Consider the following 24,735-nt stretch of genomic DNA (forward strand, 5'->3'; position numbering starts at 1 on the left):
ATCTAATTGTTTTAGGTTTATGAGAATATACAAACGCAAACAAAATCATCGAATTTCAGAAATACAATCTTTTTTATATTTTCTGTCTTCACTTAGAATTCAACCCATGAACCACTTTTAATCCGCATTAGCGCTCCAAAAGATTAGCGAGACTGTTGTCAGTTGATTTTGTTTGTCTATTTTCCACTGTAAAAAAAATGCCCGCCATCAGATTTTCGGTTACCAAAGCAAACGCAAGATGTCACGCTTTTCACAGGTGTGTCCCTCCCCTGTATCGGCATAAGCGTAGCCATTTTTGTAAATCACCGGATGTGACGTCAAATAAACACGCTGAGTGTTTTTTATTTTGGCCTGTACCGGCTCCTAGCTTGGCGCAAGTTGACGACGCGCATAGGGAGCCGGGAACCAGCTTAAGTGGAGCCAGTGTTCTGTTAAACTGGGTCCCGACTCTCTGTGCGCGTCGTCAATTTGCGATATGAGACACGCGGGGGAATCCCCTGTTAAAAATAACGACGTGATCGAAAGAGCTGTACAACGTTTGTTTTGGGAGAGTTTTGGTTTATGGAAAGTCTGGGCTTTAAAGGTGAGAAATATTGATACACTGACCTGTCTAACAGTTGCATAATAGCTTCTGTAAACTGTTTCAGCTTTATTGTCACAATCCATGACTCTGTACGTGACACATTTACTTTTCTCCAACATCTAGATTTAGATCAGTAAATAAAATGTGTACCTCTGTGTGTAAGCTTACAAATAGGGGTACATATTTTATTTACTGACCAATAACGAGTTTGGAAGTATCTCACTGTCACAGGAAATCACTGACTGACTTGACCATTTAATTATTACAGTCGTGATTTTTGGTCTTATACAGTGATATTTGTAGAACTTACTTTATGAGTCATTTTAAAACAAGTGAAACATAGTTGTATTTTAATGTAGAGATAAACAGATTTATCTCTTTGCAAAGATATTTCCTTCAATTTCAACCAATAGTATCAACATTATTAGACCGCATTGGTTAACAGAGCTTTTGAAATAACAGCATATAAATTAGGGCTGGGACGAGTCCAAATTTACCCCCTATTACCCGACCTTACCTGGGTACCCACTGTTGGTCTCAGGAGATTTCTCAAAATGTCCGATTGGGAACATTTTTAGCATAGCCCTTGCAAAACACATTTAGATACATGTATAAAACAATCTGGTCATTCATACACTGAAGTTGAATTAAGTTATATGTTTATTCAACCATATGAAAAATCAGAAGAAATGGGTGCATAGTTAGAAAGAAATGTGAACATTGTAGTGTAATGATAGAGTTCTAGAAAGTTTTTTGTCATTAAACAATATACCACGCGACTAACCACGGGTCCGGGTAGTCCTGTGGGTACCCGGGTCCTACTCAGTACCCACCCGACCCGACCCCGAGTTACCCATCCCAGCCCTAATATAAATGAAATCGTTAGTCTTTAAATCAGGATATATACGGTACAAATATATATAAGAAACAACTTGTGCTCTAATCCCACATGCAAATTGAGGCATGGCATTGAATAAATCCACAGATCTGCAATAGAATTTCAAAATGATGTTCGTACAGGTCGGCAAAGAATGAAGGTGGAAAGATTGGTCTGTCAGTGTCCATGCTCTGACAAATACAGTGATGTGGCCTCGGAGAGGCCCAGACTGGGTTGGATGTCATTGTTTGTGTTGTTTAGAGCTCTCACAGCAGGTAGTGAAAACTTTAAAGCTTTACTGTGTCTTTACTGGTCTATACAAGATGTTACACTTGCTAAAATATTACTTACTATTCGTTTAATGACCCCCCCCCAGTGTTTTGTCAATCCAATGTTGCAAAATGTGTTGTCAACAGCCTTTCAATTTTTACAAATAACATTACGAAAAGTAGCTGCTATGAACATGTGTGACTGCTAGCTTTTCCTTTTGAATGCTCTGCTCTGAAATATTTATAGTCAAGAAGTTTCCACACGATTTGATGTAAATATGAGTTACACAATACATTTTGTATCATGACCTATGTATCGCGACCTTCCTGTATTGTTCCACCCCTAGTAATCATGGTAATTAGTGCTGCTGTGGTGTGGATAACACTGGTTCTGGATTACCAGCATCTACTATAGCACACTTACAGTCTCCGTTGTCCATCCCACCATCAACCGCTGGTGTGATTCATCAAGTATTGCTGAGTCACCATGCTCATCCGATACTGTATTATAGCTGTAATATTTCTGTCTGGGATGTTAAAAATTCTGCATTGATTGAGGTAAGTATGACCTTTGAGTGACTTGCCTTGAAGGTCAAGGTAAGTTGAATCACCTGTGAAGAACCGGGGTAGAATAGGTCTTTAGCAACCCATGCTTGCCATAAAAGACGACTATGCTTGTCACAAGAGGCAACTAACGGGATTGGATGGTCAGGCTCGCTGACATGGTTGATGCATGTCATCAATCTCATTTGCTCGTGATATCAATCACTGGATTGTCTGGTCCAGACTTGATTATTTATACAGATTGACGTCATATGCTGGAATATTGCTGAATCACCTTTTTTCATGAGATTTAAAACCCTTGGATTCAGGTTTTAAGTCTCATAAAAAAACCAAGGGGAAGTGTTTTATCTAACTTATGAACTGAACAAGAAATCTGAAACAATATTTATCAACAATTTTATGTTTTATTCATACTTTTCATGGACCTTACTAAAAGGGCATACAATATTCTGTGGCTGGTGTGCATGTACTTTAAAGAGATAATCTTAAAAGCATTATGATTTATCAGCACCTCTGTAGCCAAGTGTTACACTCACTATAGGCTACAGAGATGAAGTTTGTAAGATCCATCCACTGAACTGTTTCTCACCTGACTCTACTTCATTCTGCACATTTCCATGTCTATGCAGTGTTCAAATGCAAAATAAATGTCATGGGGGGTGCATTCAAATATATAATCCAAGGATATTATATAAAATCCCTTGGATATTGTATAAAATCCTGTTTATGAAATTTAATTTAATTTAATTGGAGATCAATATGATGACATCACTATAGTGACCATATAACTTGATACTATCAAGCATTTGTTTGGCTGAAATTGAGGTCAAGGTATTAAACTGGATTAGGATACATGTTTTTATCCTTGTGGAAGCTATAACTTTCTATTTTCATGTTTATTTTCCTTTATTTACCTTTGGTAAGCCTACATGGATTTATTAATAGACACTAACTACAACAGTAGAGGTGGATACATTTGACGTTCGCTGGTCACATGTCAGTACTGTTTCATGTTTTCCTACTGTTTCAGATGCTCGTCACTTTTCATGCCACATGTTAAGTAAACTGAAGCTGTGCCAGTTGCATGAAACATTGACAGTATTGTTTGTTTTTGTGGTAAGAAAAATAGTGAACGCCTTAGGGAGTGGCCATTTATTATGGGGGTGGAAGGGGTGAGGTTTAGGAGGGGTCATAAAAAAAAATGAGTGCGAAAGAGGGTGGTCAGCAAAATTTATAAAAACTATATGACACAGTTCCATTTTTTCACATAATTTATTTTATAAATTTGAAGATTATTTAGGGGACTGGGCATCTACTATAGGGTGTGGGTATGGGGGTTCATGAACAATTGTTACATCTATGGGTGTGGGTATGGGGGTTTATGAACAATTGTTACATCTATGGGTGTGGGTGTGGGGGTTTATGAACAATTGTTACATCTATGGGTGTGGGTGTGGGGGTTTATGAACAATTGTTACATCTATCAGACTATGGGGTGGGGGTGTTTAAGGTGCATGAAAAAATGTGTGTTTGTCAACCAAATATGATACAGCAACATAATATAATGACACACGACTGACATCACTTCCGAAGGAATGCCTTTATTACATTATTGGAAGTTTGTTTCACTCACTCAAACAATGTTCTGATTCCATGTATTATAAGTAAATATGAAAATGTGTTGTTTATGTAGATTCTACTGTGTGCACATGGAACTGTAGCAGAGTCAACGTCTACCGATACAGTCCGGTACAGCATAGATGGGTCATGGATAACATGCAAAAGTGTCACCTGCCCCCGTGGTAGGTCATGCTCTACCTTACCAAGATATGAGACTTTGTTTGTTTGTTTGTTTAGGGCTGCAGTCAGCAATCTTCCAACTATATCATGGCGGCCTGTAAGTAATTGAGTCTGGACCAAACAATCCAGTGATTCATATTGTGAAAAATGATACACATGACGTCAGGGTGCGATGACACACTGTCACCGAGTCTGACCAACCAGTCCATTTTGTCGCCTCCTATGATAAGCACAGGTTGCTGGGGAAGTCCTCTAACCTGGAGTCCCCACAGGGAGACAAGCCTTTGGTTGAGTTGGACATGGTAGAGACTAGCTAATCCCTCAATCTTTGAAACTTTTATCTTCCTAATAGTTTGGAACACAATCTAAGCTAAGATAAATAACATCATGCTCTGCAGTACCAGTCAGGGCCTCTCTGAGTGAGTTAGTATGGTTTTACGATGCTTTTAGCAATATTCAAGCCATATCAACGCGGGGACACCAGAAATGGGCTTCACACATTGTATCCATGTCGGGAATCGAAATGAGTCTTTGGCCTGACCGCCCCTGGGCGTCTCTGAGATCAACATCATGAGAAAAGAATTTCTCGCATAATCGTTTGACAAAGAGTCATTTCAGACATCGGGCATCCATGTCACCAGACATCCTTCCGCCTATAATGACTGGTCATTATTTATGTCCATCATCATGTTGCCGCCATGCTTATTCACCTGGCTGGTTTTAACAAGAATTGGTCGTGGATTCCCCTTCATGTAAAACAGTTCAAGTTCTTTAGTCATCCAAATCATCATAATCAGTCATAAGTGAGTTGATCAAACGTTAAGTGATTTCTGAAGATTAGGTTACCATTGTTCAAAACAACCTTAGTGCTACCTATGACTGTGGAATTTACAATCACTGGCGTGGTAAAATCATTTGGTACAACGCACCCAGGCCTTGGTCTGGCTACTGAAGGATCTGTTGATGATTGTATGATTAATGGGTATATAGATAGTTCTTCGTGTAGCACAAGAGAGGCCCCGCTTTATTCTCAATGACAAAACAGAAGGAAGTATTTTCTACTGAGTGAGTGAGTGAGTTGGGTTTAACGCTGCTTTTAACAGTATTTCAGTTATATCACAGCGTGTCAGATAAATGTGGGAGGAAAGCCCGAAGTGATATAGGTCTCAGATGTTTACCACTTCCGTGAAATCCATGAGCACTGATTAGGTGCTGACAAACCTAGAAACATATTTGGGGTGAACCGGTATTCGAACCCACAATCATAGGTTTCTGGCGTGCCCATGGGACACAACTCTGCACAGGGAATCGCAGTGCCTTAGACAACTGGGCCACCTATGTCCCCGTATTTTCTTAAGTCAAGGTAGAATAACTGTTGAGAGACTGGGTAAATATATATATTTGGATTTCTTATCTCATGTGAAACTAGATCTGTAGTTTTGAAGTTACAAAATACATTTTTGCTACTACAGGGTACGAAACAGTTGCCTGCACGAAGAATGGAGGGAAAGACACGTGTCACTTGTGTTCCTGGGACAAGTACCAGCCGGTGGACAATGTCACATCTCAGATGAGATTGAAATGTTTCCCAATAGTTTGTGCTCCAGGTAAATGGCTATTTTGTTTAGTTGGATTGACATGCCTGATCTGAATGTTCATGCGAGCTAAGGGACCGGTCATGTATTATGGGGTGTGTGGGAAGTGCCATTGACATTTGTCTTAGGACTTGTCATATTTTTCTGACACCGTCATTTTATGTAAGATTTTTTCCTGGCCCCTCCAAATACATATAACATTTTATCATGACCATCCTCCGCCTGCCTATGTCACATGCAGTATTCCGCACTTGTCTTAGTCCTGCACATGTTGCTGTGTCCCTACTGTGGACAGTGGAGAACAAGGCAACTTAGATATGTTAGAATGGAAGGGACCATTTCTTATAAATAAATCACATTATGGAGAATATAGAACAAAATTAAAGCTTGAAACAAGAACTATAAATGTTCAAATACAAAACAATTTCAGAAAATTAATTAACTTTGACGCAATTTAAAATCCTGTTAGCTTTTAACTCTTACATATTTATTTAGGAGTAAATTATTTGTGCTAAGCTTTTTGTTTCTCTCTTTTGGAATTAAAAATGTGTCGTCTGCTAGAGGCGGCTGCTGATCATCAATCATCAGCTGTCACCACGTCACATGGTCCAGCAATAGCCCCAGATCAGAGCCTGTAAATGGAGTGCACTTTGGGACCGCAAACAAATTCTGACCACTGGAGGATACAGTAACTATTATCAACTGATTTGATAAAAAATACCATTTTAGGTGAAACTCCCTTGCGTTCTAACACTACACATAATATAGACTGACTTTCGAAATCAAAGGCCTTTGAAAAATCAACAAATATGTATACAGTTCACACTCCTTTTTATCCAAACGAGACCAACAACTGTCTGCAGGATGAGTACATAATCCCCAGTAGAACAACCCTGGTGGAAGCCAAACTGCAATTGTGAAGTTTTATCATACACCTCACACCAAAACTGTAAGATATTGTTCAAAACTTAAAATATGACGTTTTCTGAAAATACATCTATTATGAGATGTACAAATTAGATTGTAGTACTATCAATCATATGGCCCAGGGTCATGAGCAAACACTATCATTTAGCAGGCCATTTATGAAGGCTGTAAGAAAAGGCTAAATGAAGTCACTGGAATGTTTAAAAAAATTCAGCTTTTATCCTATCATACCCTGCTGATTTTTAGGATTGAAGACAACCAAGAGCAGCTTTAACCTCATTTTGAATATTTGGAGAATCCCAAAAATCTCCTGTAAATACATCACTATCTGGAATGGTATTTAATGGGATATCAGTGTTATCAATAGTATAAATATATTGTCAGTTGTACCTGTATGCAAGACAAGTCAAGACAAATGTTTCCGGTATAAGGCCTTTGGCCCAAAATACAGACAGATTTTATATTTATGCGTACACATTTACAAATATGTATCATATTTTCAGATTTTTTCTTCTTTGTTTAAATTTCTAGCATTGATCATTTTATAGACATAACACAGAAATAAACCAGTGTTATAGATGGTTTCCTGGTCTTCATTTTGAAAAAGACCCACTATCATGAATACATTTACCAACATATTTTTTTTCTAATTTCTCTTATAAATACTGCAAACAAATAACATGGAATTCATCTTCAATATCGGAATGGCCCCTTAATTTGCAATAGCTGGGCTGTGTGTGTATAACATCTATTTTTAAGTCTCATACAATCTTCAGCTACAAATAACAAGTGTAAACATTTCTATAGCATCATTATGATCAGTATTGTCTACACAATCCCCCATCATACACGTCATGTGGGAATAGGTCTTCAGCAACCCATGCTTGTCGTAAGAGGCAACTTAACATGATCGAGTGGTCAGGCTCGCTGACTTGGTTGATGCATGCCGTCGAATCCTAATTGTGTGGATTGATGCTCATGATTTCAATAACTGGAATGTCTGGTCCAGACTCGATTATGTACAAATTTTAGTGGCATCATCATGATCATATAGCTTGAATATTGCTGATTGTGATGTTTAACAAGAAACAAACAAACAAATGAACAAACAAAACACTTTATCCAACACAAAGTACAAGTTGTCAGCTGATGCACATGAATCACGATCCTGCACATGTGATTGGTGCGTGTCCAGTGCATGAAATGAGCAAGTTAGTGGTAGATGATCTGACTCTGACCAGGATATAATACATAGTCAATTACACATTGTAAACATCATTAAGGTAAATACAGCACAGCCAGTAACATTTCTTCCAAGTAGGCTAAGAAAGTGTGGTCTCCACTGCCTACACCAGACCCACAGTGACTGTTCAAAATAAACAGATTCAGAGCAGAACACCACTCAAGTCATCTGCCCAAGACAAGGATGTTAAATGACTATAAAAATCCAATTCCCACCCTTGCCGAACTTGACTGCTATTCTGGAGTTACCTTTTGGCTGGACTCACGAGTCCATGCATAGTCCAATCAAAATCGTGTAATGAACCACATGGATTTCAACATACAGATTTCGGTCGACAGCAGGATTTGCCAGGCATGTGTACTGCTAACTGGGCATCGACAGATATTTTGCAAATCTTTTCATGTTTTTTATCAAGGTGCTCAAGTGATTTGATGCACTTCGTGGAGTAAGACCTTTTTTATTACAATATAGATCTTGATTATCAATCAGATCTTTTTTGATTAGGCACCACTATTTTGTTTGAAGCAAATGCAAGTGATATGAGTGAGGAAATCTGATTGGTCAATGGCTTTTTTCTAATATTGAAATGTTGTGTCTCAGAAACGACTTGACCACATATGGTGTTCACATTACACATGCACATTACAAAGCTGATGGACAGCCAAACACTCCTTCCTGAGTGTGTAGAGATTTCATTGCAGATGACCTTGAACATCCAGCATGTTGAGCTCACCTTAATTGTCCCTGGTGCACTATGTTTCCTTCACATTATCACTGTTCTACATCAAATATTAAGTGTAGTTCAACTGTTAACGACAACACCAAAATGTGATAATCATGCGTTGTATTTGTGATTAGTTTGTTTGCAAACATTTTGGCCAAATATGGTCTGTATATAGGTGGTCAAAATGAAATAATTTCATTTTCCAGATTAGTACTGCCACTAATGAATGAAAAACTTGTATATTGCACCATCATGGAATCTTTATTGTGAAATGACACCAAAAATTATTGGATTTTTTGTTTTGCTGGAATATAGTGAGTGAGTGAGTATGGTTTTATGCCGCTTTTAGCAATATTCCAGCAATATCACGGCGGGGGACGCCAGAAATGTACAAAAAAAGAACATTGTACCCATGTCGGGAATCGAACCCGGGTCTTCGGCGTGACAAGCGAACGCTTTAACCACTAGGCTACCCGACCGCCCCTGCTGGAATATAGATGTTTGTACATATTATTAACCATCTCCTACGAACAGCGGAGATATAATCTTGTATTGTTTTCATTTCGCCTAAAACAAAGTTGCCCAGAGCATTGTTTGTCAAGTCAAAACTTGTCATTGGCCCAATGTAACGTACATTGTCGGACCGACATCTGCCCGATGTGGGCGTGCTAGTTTGGTTGATGGTGCTTCTTTATCATAATGGTATTAAACTGTTGTTTTGAAACACTGTCACATTATCATACTGTTAAGACATACATTAATTTGCTGCAAAACCAGACAAAAGCGTAATCGCCGTGGCATATATGAAAAACACCTATGTTTTCAGGCATTTAATCAAATTGTCCAAGGGAGGCTACTCCAACTTCACAAGCATGACTACAGTTGTTCTCCATGTATATGGTTAAGGCTGAATGTTATTTGCTTTAACACCTGACAGTAAGCACTCTGTTGTGAAGAATACGTCCCTTCTTGCAGACACTCAGAGGCTGGTACAGCGAGGAGAGCCTGGTCCAGGGAACCCACCGGTCTGTGTGTGTGACACCACAAGGAACTATTACCAAAACAGTGACATACCAGAGGACTGCAGGCGCCGGATCTGTGGCAGATCAGAGACTCTTCTCCTGAATGGTATGTGGAATGAACACTGCTGCTGTTAGGTGGATTGGTTTCCCAAATTGGACATTTTTGGTGCCAAATATATTGGGAATTTAGGACTGGTTATTTCTTTATAAAGGGTTGTGTTTTTTAAGAGAAACACCACAGGTTATGAAGGATGGTTGTTTAATGAATGTACAAGATTTTCTATATTGGATCAAGAAAAAATATACATTACCGGTACTGCTAAATATATTAAATATTTTGATGTGACCAATATCTTAAGACCGAATTACTTGCTGTCAAAGAACTTCCATCCAGCTATTCTTCTTCTTCTTTTGAAGCTGCAGTTTCGTTATTCTAATAATATTATGAATAACACAAATACGAAAGACTTGGTTTCACTTCTGAACAAGACATAACCAGAACATACATCAACCATATCATATCTATAACAGTTAGTCATTCATTGTGCACTATTATACATATCTATAACAGTTAGTCCTTCATTGTGCACTATTATACATATCTATAACAGTTAGTCCTTCAGTGTGCACTATTATACATATCTATAACAGTTAGTCCTTCATTGTGCACTATTATACATATCTATAACAGTTAGTCCTTCATTGTGCACTATTATACATATCTATAACAGTTAGTCCTTCATTGTGCACTATTATACATATCTATAACAGTTAGTCCTTCATTGTGCACTATTATACATATCTATAACAGTTAGTCCTTCATTGTGCACTATTATACATATCTATAACAGTTAGTCCTTCATTGTGCACTATTATGCATATCTATAACAGTTAGTCCTTCATTGTGCACTATTATACATATCTATAACAGTTAGTCCTTCATTGTGCACTATTATACATATCTATAACAGTTAGTACTTCATAATGCACTATTATACATATCTATAACAGTTAGTCCTTCATTGTGCACTATTATGCATATCTATAACAGTTAGTCCTTCATTGTGCACTATTATACATATCTATAACAGTTAGTACTTCATAATGCACTATTATACATATCTATAACAGTTAGTCCTTCATAGTGCACTATTATACATATCTATAACAGTTAGTCCTTCATTGTGCACTATTATACATATCTATAACAGTTAGTCCTTCATAGTGCACTATTATACATATCTATAACAGTTAGTGCTTCATAGTGCACTATTATACATATCTATAACAGTTATAGTCCTTCATTGTGCACTATTATACATATCTATAACAGTTAGTCCTTCATTTCGCACTATTATACATATCTATAACAGTTAGTCCTTCATAGTGCACTATTATACATATCTATAACAGTTAGTCCTTCATTGTGCACTATTATACATATCTATAACAGTTAGTCCTTCATTGTGCACTATTATGCATATCTATAACAGTTAGTGCTTCATAGTGCACTATTATACATATCTATAACAGTTATAGTCCTTCATTGTGCACTATTATACATATCTATAACAGTTAGTCCTTCATTGTGCACTATTATACATATCTATAACAGTTAGTCCTTCATAGTGCACTATTATACATATCTATAACAGTTATAGTCCTTCATTGTGCACTATTATACATATCTATAACAGTTAGTCCTTCATAGTGCACTATTATACATATCTATAACAGTTAGTCCTTCATTGTGCACTATTATACATATCTATAACAGTTAGTCCTTCATTTCGCACTATTATACATATCTATAACAGTTAGTCCTTCATAGTGCACTATTATACATATCTATAACAGTTAGTCCTTCATTGTGCACTATTATACATATCTATAACAGTTATAGTCCTTCATTTCGCACTATTATACATATCTATAACAGTTAGTCCTTCATAGTGCACTATTACACATATCTATAACATTTAGTCCTTCATTGTGCACTATTATACATATCTATAACAGTTAGTACTTCATAATGCACTATTATACATATCTATAACAGTTAGTCCTTCATAGTGCACTATTATACATATCTATAACAGTTAGTCCTTCATTGTGCACTATTATACATATCTATAACAGTTATAGTCCTTCATAGTGCACTATTATACGTGCGAATGAAAGGTTCATGAGGGAGATTTGTTTCGTCTGCATTGTACTTCACAAGGATCTATAAAGCTGATGATTACTATATGATGATTAGAGTTGTTATTGATTTAAATGTTACCGCTATGCCCCCCAAATAGTGGATTTTTGTTGGATAGAGAAATTGCAGACCTGTTAACTCCCACCACCCCCAAACTTAAGAAATTTAGACTTTTATTGGACATAGAACTTTTTTGAGCTGCTCTTGTTTTATACATGTTGATGTAGCAGGGCGTGGAGTCATCCCTCAGTTGACATCCTTACCTTGTCAGCTTGCTGACGGGGTCAACCTCTTCGGTCATGTGGACAAGGCGTCCGACCTCTGATCAGAAGGTCTGTGGTTCGAATCCCATCATGGGACTCGGAAATTTTATGGCCGCTACATTGGCGCTAATGTGGGGCTGAGCATGTTCCTATTAAATTTGAGTTAAATAAGTCTCAGTACCCTACTATTTGGCCTGGGACATGCCTTCTGATGACGGGAAGGTATGTAGCAGGGCGTGGAGTCATCCCACAGATGACATCCTTACCTTGTCAGCTTGGCACTATTGTTGTACATGTGACATCTGTATGAAATGGTAAAGCAGCCTCCGTCCATATACATATGTATAACATTCATTGAAGTTTCCAGCTACATGTATATTGTTAAATTTGCTAAGGGACTGGTGAAGTGTATATTTGGGGTGGGGGTGGGGGGAGGGATTGGTCTTAGGACTGTATCATATTTTTCATGACCCCAATACTTTTGACCTTTTTTCGTGACCCCCAGTCCCTTATATAGAATATCTGGGACCAGCTGGCATCACAATGGAATATCTTAAGGCTTCTAAGAGCTGTATTACCCATTTCCTGACAATCATTCACAATCATTCACAACTGTTGACTGGCGTCAATAACCTTACGTCACAATAAGATTCGAATGACGTCATTAATGTCGTCCGGATAACAGAAACAATACACTGGTACACGAGAAGTGATATTTGCGCTAGTACACATATGATTTTTTATCAAACATTATAGGTACTTAGATCTTAGTCTTTTTCACACCAAGAATATGATATAACGTAGATGCAAACAAACAAACAAACATCACTCCAAGAATAGTGTTGACAAAAGCCCGATTTTGTCTTACATCTAATGCAAATAAAGGCTGCTGTGACTAGTCACAGATATAATAAAATGGAACAAGGTATTACTTGTACTGACCTTTTGAAGTTTTTGGGATGCTATTTGTAGTTACACCTATTTTATGTTATGGATCGGAAATTTGGGAAACTATAATGGTAAAATCATAGAAAATGTTCAAATTATAACTTGTAAATACCTTAACACTACCATATACCTGTAATATCTTGGACAATAAACTTGCAAGAGTTGTGCCCCCCTGCCTGACACACGAGGTGGCCGGTTGTGTCGTAACATCAGTCGCTAATCATCATCAGAGCTAAATCTGGTTTGAGAGTACTACCGGTATAAATATATACTGTATTATGCAAATAAACTGTTGAATGATTGTAACCTTTGCCTGACACCCTCTGCTGAATATATTGTCTGTCATACTTTCAGGTATGAATAGATTTTTTTTTAAATGTCTGCTGTCTGCTTTAGGAACATGTAGTTGTATGAAGGGCCGTGTCAGAAACAAAGATGGACATTGTGTATGGAACCAGCCTCAGCCAAGTCTCTCTTCTGAATCTACTAGGCAATTAGATGCTACTCTGGGTGAGTGTTATGTATAAAAATGCCTATTTATCCATACTCTGTATCACTTAAGCTGAAATGAGCATAAATTTATAAAAATCATGGCTTAAATTGATAATAAATCACCCATTCATTGATTGAGTTTATGCCTTGTACTGGTGTGTCAGTTGTATCTGAGGAGCACTACCTATCAAAGGCATTGCTTGTTGACACACAAGTAGTAGTATTAAGTCACTTACAACAAAAACTATCACATATACAGTTCTGTCAAAAGTGTACTTGCATCCGTTTGATATAATTGTTTGGTTGCTAACTTTGTCATGGCTTTTGTTCATGCCAGCTTTCACAAATACATTTTCCTGATCATTTTCTACTTACCAGAGTTTTACTATATAGACTCTCTGACTGTGTTCTTTTCTTCCATTCTGAGAAGTAATGTTATCTAAAATCATCACTTGATTATCACAAACTGCATGTGTCTCTATCTTTAATTTCTCAGGCACCAGTGCCGCACCATGTCAAGCAGGGGGCACGGGGGGCCCAGTCGTCTAAGGCGTCGCAATTTGGTGTGCAGAGTTGCGTCCCTTTGGCACGCCAGAAACCTATGATTGTGGGTTTGAATCCTGGTTCGCCCTGATTATGTTTCTAGGTTCGTCAGCACCATACCCCTGCTCATGGGTTTCACCAAAGTGTTGAATGACTGCGACCTGCATCACTTCCTCCCACATTTAGCTGACACGCCGTGATATAACTGGAATACTGTGAAAAGCGGCGTTAAACACCACTCACTCACTCACTCACTCACTCACACACTCATGTCAAGCAATTTCCCTTAATGTTGAGGATCCTAAACAAGCAGTGTAATTGCCTACCTGATTGTCAGACAATAACAATCTAGCATGATAACAAATTTCAATCAGAAACACATGTCACTTTATGGACACAACTGAATCAAGTGTGTTTGCAAGTTAATCTACAAGGTTATCTCTCTTACTCCACAAATTCCAATGGTAGGATGTCTTTACATCAGTTTAGTGAGTATGGTTGCTGCTGTTAGCAGCTGTATCAGCAGTATTCCAGCAATATCACAGCAATATTCCAGCAATATTCCAGCACTATCACAGCAATATTCCAGTAGTATTCCAACCATAACCCAGCAGTATCCCAGGAATATTCTAGCAATATTCCAGCATTATTCCATCAATATCACAGAAATATCACAGCAATATCACATCAGTATTCCAGCAATATTCCAGCACTATCACAGCAATATCACAGCAATATTCCAGTAGTATTCCAACCATACCCCAGCAGTATCACAGCAATATTCCAGCAATATTCCAGCAATATTCCAGCAATATTCCAGCACTATCACAGCAGTATTCCAGCAAAATCCCAGCAATATTCCAGTAGTATTCCAACCATACCCCAGCAATATTCCAGCAATATCCCAGCAATATTCTAGCAATATTCCAGCATTATTCCATCAATATCACAGCAATATCACAGCAGTATTCCATCAATATCACAGCAATATTCAAGCAATATTCCAGCAAAATCACAGCAATATTCCAGCAAGATTCCAGCAATATTCTAGCAATTTTCCAGCATTATTCCATCAATATCACATCAATATCACATCAGTATTCCATCAATATCACAGCAATCAGACATACTGCTGGTATATTGCTGTAATACTGCTGTAATATTGCTGTGATAGTGCTGGAATACTACTGTAATATTGCTGATATTGCTATTCCAGCCATACCACAGTAATATTCCAGCAATATCGCAGCAGTATTCCAGCCATACCACAGCAATATTTCAGCAATATCCCAGCAATATCGCATAAGTATTCCAGAAATATCCCAGCGGGGAACACCAGGGTCTTTTGTTAAGCAAGTGAAAAATTGATTTTTGTGTTATTTTAGTGTAGCTTACACATGGATGCATTGCCTTAATATTTTACCATTACGTATTGGAGAAAACATGCTTACAAGGTTTCGCCCCCTATGGTTTTTCCCGACCCCCAGGGCATGCTCTGTCTACCAAAACCAAGGGAAAGTGTTTTTCCGTACTATTAAACTGTCTAAATTGATTAAATGTTATAACAAGCATCTATAAATGAGGCGCTTCATTATAGCGCTTCCTTGAAGGCGTAATATCATAACTTGGACGTGAAATTCGCTGACTTGCCAGGCGGTCAAGAACACTTGGATGTGTCAACAACAAAACACAACTAAAATACTTACTTTTAAATGAAAGTGAAATCTTCGTTTTCTAAATGTTTGTGTTGCAATATACCACTTCTTTCAAACTTTTCAAAACGAAAATTCGTAAAATTTAAAGGTGTTTTTTTGCTTTACAAGATTTTTTACTTTAAACAATCCAACTGCCACATAGAGGTAGTTGTGACGTAAAGGCTAGCAGTGACTGCACGTGCAAATTGTGCAGCATTGATAAGCACTTGTTTGAAACCCCGCTGTCCTTTCACCAGAGACTCTGAAGTGATGTTGCTTTTAAATGTCCACGCGGAACTGTACACATGACATTCAATTTTAATTGAATTAAAATTTGAATTGCTACTTATTGTCATTTTTTCAGTTACTTGGTTAAACCTGGGTTTTTTTAGGTTTTACATTCAAAGTAAAACCTCCCGAACGAAAATAAAACCTCATAATAGGTTTTACTTTGAATGTAAAACCTCACAATAGGTTTTAATGCCCATAGAAAGAACTCTTTTACTTAATAGAGATCCCAATGAATAGGTTTATAAGATAAGGTACCGATATAAGGTATCGGCTGTCCACATATATGGGATGTTTAGTTGTATAAGGAGGGTAGTTTTGCAGAACTGAGTTTTGTGAAATATGTGAGGATGAAGCAGATAATGTCAAATGCATATGGTCGACTGCAGGGTACGTACAAACAGGACCTCATACCACTTCTACCTCAGATGTTCTGGCCAGAACTACAGCCAGACATAACACAACCGATCATGGTGCTGTAACAGTATCAACAGGATCGATATCAACAGATACTTCCACTGTGCCAAGACTTGAGTAAGTGCAAACATGTTTCAAATGTAACCCAAGATGTGTATTTTGTTGATGTCTCACTTGTCAAACGATCATCCTTCTCAGCTTGGCAGTTCATTTTTCTCGTCCTGACCTGGTTAGATTTTTCTTTCTATTCATGGATCAGTAAAGGACAAAATATGGAGTATTTGTGAACCAGGAAATTGGTCATGGTCAAGTTGGTCCGAGGTCGTTTAACAAATATCAAAACTAGCCGGGAATGGTTTTCAGTTGATAGATAACTTAAATTGGGCAAAGTTTGATGGATTGTGATGCTATTTGATTGTAATGTAGTCTTCGTTAATGAGTCAAGTTGATAAAAGTCAAATATCATGACAATGGTGATAATAACGTCTCAATTTTTGTTGATTGATAACTTCAACTGATACCAATGGCTGTTGACTAAAGAAGTGGTTATTCATGTCAGGGTAACATCCTGTAATCAAGATAACATCACCCACCTTACCCAATAACATACCTCCTTCCCAGACAACATCCTGACAACACCCTCCTCCTTCCCAGACCACATCCTGACAACACCCTCCTCCTTCCCAGACCCCATCCTGACAACACCCTCCTCCTTCCCAGACCCCATCCTGACCTGACAACCCCCTCCTCCTTCCAAGACCCCAACAGGACCTGACAACCCCCTCCTCCTTCCCAGACCACATCCTGACAACACCCTCCTCCTTCCCAGACCACATCCTGACAACACCCTCCTTCCCAGACCACATCCTGACAACACCCTCCTCCTTCCCAGACCACATCCTGACAACACCCTCCTCCTTCCCAGACCAGATCCTGACAACACCCTCCTCCTTCCCAGACCACATCCTGACAACACCCTCCTCCTTCCCAGACCACATCCTGACCTGACAACCCCCTCCTTCCAAGACCACAACAGCATCTGACAACCCCCTCCTCCTTCCCAGACCACAACAGGATCTGACAACACCCTCCTCCTTCCCAGACCACATCCTGACAACACCCTCCTCCTTCCCAGACCACATCCTGACAACACCCTCCTCCTTCCAACACCCTCCTCCTTCCCAGACCACATCCTGACAACACCCTCCTCCTTCCCAGACCACATCCTGACAACACCCTCCTTCCCAGACCACATCCTGACCTGACAACCCCCTCCTTCCCAGACCACAACAGGATCTGACAACCCCCTCCTCCTTCCCAGACCACAACAGGATCTGACAACACCCTCCTCCTTCCCAGACCACATCCTGACAACACCCTCCTCCTTCCCAGACCACATCCTGACAACACCCTCCTCCTTCCCAGACCACATCCTGACAACACCCTCCTCCTTCCCAGACCACATCCTGACAACACCCTCCTTCCCAGACCACATCCTGACCTGACAACCCCCTCCTTCCCAGACCACATCAGGATCTGCCAACCCCCTCCTCCTTCCCAGACCACAACAGGATCTGACAACACCCTCCTCCTTCCCAGACCACATCCTGACAACGCCCTCCTCCTTCCCAGACCACATCCTGACAACACCCTCCTCCTTCCCAGACCACATCCTGACAACACCCTCCTCCTTCCCAGACCACATCCTGACAACACCCTCCTTCCCAGACCACATCCTGACCTGACAACCCCCTCCTTCCAAGACCACAACAGGATCTGACAACCCCCTCCTCCTTCCCAGACCACAACAGGATCTGACAACACCCTCCTCCTTCCCAGACCACATCCTGACAACACCCTCCTTCCCAGACCACATCCTGACAACACCCTCCTCCTTCCCAGACCACATCCTGACAACACCTGCCTCCTTCCCAGACCACATCCTGACAACACCCTCCTTCCCAGACCACATCCTGACCTGACAACCCCCTCCTTCCCAGACCACAACAGGATCTGACAACCCCCTCCTCCTTCCCAGACCACAACAGGATCTGACAACACCCTCCTCCTTCCCAGACCACATCCTGACAACACCCTCCTCCTTCCCAGACCACATCCTGACAACACCCTCCTCCTTCCCAGACCACATCCTGACAACACCCTCCTCCTTCCCAGACCACATCCTGACAACACCCTCCTTCCCAGACCACATCCTGACAACACCCTCCTCCTTCCCAGACCACAACCTGGACTTTTATGAAACTCATACAAGTATGCATATATTACCCTCACTCTTGCTGGGGAAATACAAGAATTCTGACACTCATTTTGTAAAGTCAGTATGACACACATGCTTGTATTATAATCTCTATTTGTTAAAACCTATTGAACATGCTTTGTCATAGATAAGGTGATCATGCCGTGTCCATGCTTCTGTTGTTGCATGTGATGTAACTTTGTGATTTGTCTTTTTCTGATTTTTGTCTATATTTTCAGCCAAGAACATGGAGTAGGAAAAACCTGGATTCCTCTGGGCATTGTTGATGCAGTTTTTGCTGTTTGGGTTGTTTTAGCCCTATCCTGGGTTGTGTACAAAGTTGTTGGTAGGTTAAACTTCACATGTAGATCATTATTCTCTCAATTTCTTTTGTTGTTGTTTCAGTGCAATATTTATTGTTATATCTTTATAAGATAGATTGATCCAGTTCTGGCATGTTTTTGGGTGTTTCCACTCTGTTCAGGACAGAAGCTCATATCTTTTAGTTGTGGGGTAGGCTTCAGGGTGTGCCCTAGCCTCTTAAAACTAGGGGTCATTATGCCTCCCCAGCTGTTCTACAGGGAGTCATAGATCTTGGCAAGGGGGTCATTTTTTCAAAATATTAATTGATGTCAGATTTTGTAATAAATTTCACTTGTGAAGATCCGGGTAGTGAATAGATCTTCAACAACCCATCAAGCTTGTGGGAAGAGGCGATGAACGGGATCGGGTGATCAGGCTAGCTGACTTAGTTGATGCATGTATGAATACAGTGTAGTATGAAGATATTGGTTACAATAGGTCTTCAGCAACCCATGCTTGCCATAAAAAGCGACTATACTTGTCGTAAGAGGCGACTAACGGAATCGGGTGGTCAGGCTTGCTGACTTGGTTGATGCATGTCATTGAATCTCAATTGCGTGGATCAATGCTCATGGTATCAATCACTGGATTGTCAGGTCCAGACTCGATTATTTACAGACCGCCGTCATATAGCTGGAATTTTGCTGAGTGTGGCGTTAAACAAGAAACAAACAAACAATGCATCCTTTCCCCAAGAACCACCTGTTCAAGTAGAAAAGAGACAGTCATGTGATAGTTTTGTAAACCCTTTTGGACGTAAGCTACTGGAACTGTTTCACTCATGATTGATATATATCTTCAGCGGACTAACTGCACAAAATTTAACATTTGAAGCCTCATGCTGTGCATTCAGTTCCCAATTCAATTTAGCGGAAAACACAGTATGTTTATCTCCTAATTATAGTTGCCAGACTCTGTACTGTACACAGTAAGCTATGTGTCGTTATTTCTTTAACCACAGAACATAATCCTTAACAATAACATCTTTGTTTGACTTCAACATCAACATATTTCATTTTGAAAGTCAAGTAGTAGATTCTAAGTGGTCAGCCTGTTGTGTCTCACTTTCAAGAATTAATATTCCTCGTTTATTGCAATCTGTGACACTTTGGTTGAAAATCAGAACTAGATTTTGTCAATGTAATTATGTCATAGAAACCTTATGATATTTATTATCATTAAAAGTGAAGAAATTCTTGTGTTTTTGATGTTAGCATTATGCTGCATATCTTTGGATTTAAAAGTTTGTCACATATATTTTCTTGATTTCAAAAACATATGCCAACAAGCATCGATTGGTCTGAGTATTTCATAAAACTGGAAGTGATATCCTTATTGTGAAATTGTGTAATGTACCATATTTTCTTGAGTATAGTGTGCACCCAAATATAATGCGCAGTATTTTGGAATTCATATTTATGTGGAGAGAGAAATGTGATTTTCAGTTTTTAAGTTTTTTCTCAGACCAATAATAATACTATAAGACCAGAAATGAATGTAGGTCCCTCGTTAAGTAAGCTGGAGTCAAGGTTAGAGGCTGGAGGGGCATGCACATAACCAAACTATAGGTAATAGCCTCACACAGGAAATGCATGCGGGTAAGTAATTGGGGTATTTTTCTGGAAATGGTAATGAAAATGTTGAGCAAAGCCAATGCTGCCTTCTCAACGCTGTGGTAATGTTGCTAGATATATAATGGGATATATCTCCCGTAGCGTTTTAAGAGGTCAGAGACCATGAGGGTGACGTAAGGGTGCGTAACTCCAAAAATACAATTCGCTGATGAATAGAAATTTTGTGGCTAAGGAGTGAGCTAATGGATAGTTGTGGCAAAGGAGTGAGCCCGAGTAAGAGGTTTACAGATATCCTACTACATTGGTTGGCACAGAGATACCATTTATAAATACTCAATATTACTTTGTAAAACAGTGTTTTATTGTATCTGTGCTTCTAGAAAAGAAGAAATGGGATAGAAGAGTGATGGTGGATAAGAACGGTGGGGAAGAGGGACTTTTGACGGCAGATGAATCCAGTGCAGGTAAGGATGCGTGTGCACCATGATAAGTAATGCGGTGGTATACTATGATGTCAACAGTCTTGTTGGGAGTAGTAAGACATGAAGGGAAATAGGTACAAAAGTAAGACGGATAGCAGATAGGCCCAAGGTTTTACATTTTTATCTATCCCCCAAGGCCAAATTTGAGGTTGTGAACTGACATATAAGCCGACATCTTCATAAATTGATATTCTTATGTATAACGTTTGATAGTCACGATAAGGCTGAATACTGCCGATGTGACTTTAAGTTTTAACTCACTCACTCACTTACTCACTCACTCTTTAGTTGATACATCCATTAATCAAATATTTATTTAATACTTATACCCATGTTTAGAATGGGCTTGTCTGATGCTCATTCATATGCTAGCATGTGATCCAACTGGTTGGCAACAGACACTCTCACGAACCACGTGCTCAGTGAATCTTTACTTCATCACCTGCCCAAATGGCTCAGTGGGAAAACGCTGGTTACAATACTAAATATGAGCTATGTGGTAGCAGGTTCGATTCACGTCAAACTAAAACCTTAGGTCTTGCTTGTAAGATGTAAAACCTCAAAACAGATCTTGCACGGAAAGAAAAACTTCTTTATGTATAGTCAATGTTGCTCCAAGTTTTCAACTTGAGTGCAAATACTTGCTCAGAGGAGAAAACCCTATCCAGACCAATGAGATGACGTCACTGGAGGTGTATAGTTATTGTAAAGGCTTGCAGAATTTGGAGTGATGTTTGACATCTAACTTTGGTTGGTTGTAGTATACTTCACAAAACATGGTAGGTTAATTTCCATACTGTTGTCATAGTCACAGACATCTCAAACAAACACATTGGTTTATGTTATAATCAAATATTCCATATTTATTTAAGAACTGACTTCAATATGTTTTGCAATTATGGAGTCATAAATGTAGAAATGGGTGTGGATACTGGGTTAGTCTACAATTTACAGAATTTGATGTGTTTCAGCTTCGTCACAAGAAGTCCTCAAGGAAAGTCCTTCCACATCAGAAACAAGTACCGGTACACAAGTGATAATTGATCAGAGCCAGCACTATCATGCACCAGTCACAAACATCACAGCTTGCAGTGGCGTACAGATCGGACCAAACAACAGCATGACCAATCAACCAGACCGGGATGGAGATGATGAAAATTAATGTCAGCATGAAGGATGACTGTGTAACAAGTGTATGTCTGTAAGGAGAGTGTTTTCAATTCGATACAGCACACATACAATTATTTCAGTTGAACAAATCTACTGACGAGATAAGAAATACAGCTGCCTATTGGTTACACTGATTAGATGTGCTAGATGATTTTCTTATTTTGAAGGGATTTAGTATTATGGTGAAAATTAGGGTTTGGAGTGTATGAAAGCAAAATTTAGTTAAAAAATTAATCATCATTGATATCTCAATATAACAAATTTATTTCAATGTAAACAGAATTATTAAACTCAAACGATGCCATATAACACATCACTTCCACTATTACCAAAGACTTTGCTTTTGGTAATGGTAATGGTTTAACTTCAAATGAAATTTATTGGGCTTTAATCTAGGTTTATCATCTAACACAAAACACGAACAACTATAGAAGGAAATAATTGTGAAGTAATCAGTTAAAATAATGACAGACCAATGATGTGTTTGTTAAGTTAGATGCTTGACTCATGATTCCATATATATTCACGACTCCGTTGGAAGTTTAGGGTGTGAATGAGATGTGCAGGATTCCGTACTAACATTCCTGGTTAATCTAAACATGTCAGTTATATAAATGACTTATTTCTAGAATGCAGTGAACCTTTTCCTGTTAACTATTTCTGATGATTTGTAAGTAATGCATTACTTGTATACAGTTTTGGATAAGCTTTCAAAATAAAGTACAAGAAGAAGACAGAGTCGTCAATATCCCCTGCTGTTGTAAATACTTGTTATGAAAAGCGATGGGTAAGGAGAAGCTGAAAATCGAAAAAAAGCAATCAAAAGCGTTACTTAATGTCAGATAAGATGTTAATTATTATGTTTTGTTATTGTATTTTAAAAATAGGTAAAATGAGCATTTGTGAAAAAAACCTTTATTTGCCAATGACTACAAAGGAGTGAAATTGGGGATAAATTATACTCTATTTATCCCCAATTACACTCATTACATCTCATGAATAAGATGGACAGATCACGTACATGTCTTAGTAATGATGTATCCATGTCACAGTTTAATGATCAACAATGTAGTCCAAAACAATGCACATTGCTGCAGTTTATAACACAGCAGTTTATATAATGAAGTTTCTTATGATCTTGATCAAAGTTGAAGAAGCACAACAATATATATTAAGAACAATCATTTCATTTTATTCTTGATCAATTATGTACAATGTAAGCATAGTTTTAAATAAAAAATATATCTATTTTTGCAGCTGAAGCTGAAAAAGATATCTTATCTCGATACAAAATCCCAGCCCCGACCCCACCCCCTCGAGGGTATCAAATGGTCAGTCCCCAAGTGGTCTGTATATTTCAGTTATATTTACAGTGTGTCTTCTAATATTGATTAGTTATCTGACCTGTGACTCAAGCTCTCAGCATTCTATCTCCTGTTTAGAAGTAAGCTGTTTATTTCATTGCAACCATAGGATCACACTATCCTCTGTGTGACAACTGGCAAAATCTGTATGTGGGACAAATGACATGTCCGACTATTGGGTGGGAACTGCCACAAGCATTGGTTGCATGGGACTTATTCTAAACAAGAAATCCCAACAAAGTTGTGTTTTCATGTTATCATGAATCATTATGCATTGTTTACACCCAGTTATGACACATGTTACTCCCAGTACACTTAAGACACAGGATTGAATTTATCTCAAGAGAAATTTTGACATAAGCAAATGAATTTCCATGCATTCATAGCAAGTTCAATATTGGTTTAGCCCCTGTGAAGATCTGGGTTAGAATAGGTCTTCAATGACCCATGCTCCGTAACAGGCGACTAGGCTTGTCGTAAAAGGCGACTATGCTTGTCGTAAAAGGCGACTGACGGGATGGGTGGTCAGGCATGCTGACTTGGTTGATGCATGTCATCGTATCCCAATTGCGTGGATCGATGGTCATGATGTCAATCACTGGATTGTCTCGTCCAGACTCGATTATTTACAGACTGCCGTCATGGAGCTGGAATACTGCTGAGTGCAGCGTTAAACAACAAACCAACAAACAAACAGAATTTGGTTACCTATATAACCTTGTCCCTGAAAGCTATACGAATGTGATCGTGTAACAGGATTTTGTATAGATAGTTTTCAGGAATAAAGTTTTAGCTTTTTCATTTCAAGTAGTTTTTATCTTTATAAGTTGCATCATATGTTGTATGTGCCTTGGTTATGAGTCCAAGCCGTTTATTCTATTCATGTTCCTTTGTCTCAAACTCTTCCGCTTCTCAATACAATATCTTTCAGCTCCCTAGCTGATTAACATTATACAACTTTCTTCCTTAGCGTGGATGGGATCGGGTGGTCAGACTCTCTGACTTTTCGTGGGTCGAGGCTCACTGGATTGTCAGGTCCAGACTCGATTATTTACAGACGGTCGTCATATAGC

At 38.8% G+C, this 24,735-nt stretch overlaps 1 protein-coding gene across 2 annotated transcripts; it reads left to right on the forward strand.

The window, feature by feature from the left end:
* Positions 1-465: 465 nt before the first annotated feature.
* Positions 466-24,463, forward strand: LOC139470914 (uncharacterized). 2 transcript variants are annotated; one of them, XM_071253240.1, is made up of 11 exons: positions 466-514; positions 553-583; positions 3,324-3,409; positions 3,987-4,095; positions 5,566-5,700; positions 9,558-9,710; positions 13,415-13,528; positions 16,425-16,569; positions 18,949-19,055; positions 21,027-21,110; positions 22,100-24,463. In XM_071253240.1, the coding sequence occupies exons 1-11, from the start codon at positions 476-478 to the stop codon at positions 22,288-22,290; spliced, it is 1,194 nt and encodes a 397-aa protein (XP_071109341.1). In that variant the 5' UTR covers positions 466-475; the 3' UTR covers positions 22,291-24,463. The 2 variants fall into 2 exon arrangements, with proteins under 2 accessions (XP_071109341.1, XP_071109342.1); XM_071253241.1 differs by lacking the exon at positions 466-514 and having other exon boundaries at positions 523-583.
* The last annotated feature ends 272 nt before the right edge of the window (positions 24,464-24,735 follow it).

The sequence above is a fragment of the Haliotis cracherodii genome, unplaced genomic scaffold (genome assembly GCF_022045235.1).
Source record: "Haliotis cracherodii isolate W230 unplaced genomic scaffold, xgHalCrac1.p SCAF_21, whole genome shotgun sequence".
Classification (NCBI taxonomy): Eukaryota; Metazoa; Mollusca; class Gastropoda; order Lepetellida; family Haliotidae; genus Haliotis; species Haliotis cracherodii.

Coding starts and splice junctions, on each gene's coding strand:
- LOC139470914 (XM_071253240.1), top strand. CDS start 476: ATGAGACACGCGGGGGAATCCCCTGTTAAAAATAACGAC. Junction 4,096..5,565: donor AAGTGTCACCTGCCCCCGTG/GTAGGTCATGCT, acceptor TTGCTACTACAG/GGTACGAAACAGTTGCCTGC. Junction 13,529..16,424: donor GCAATTAGATGCTACTCTGG/GTGAGTGTTATG, acceptor GGTCGACTGCAG/GGTACGTACAAACAGGACCT.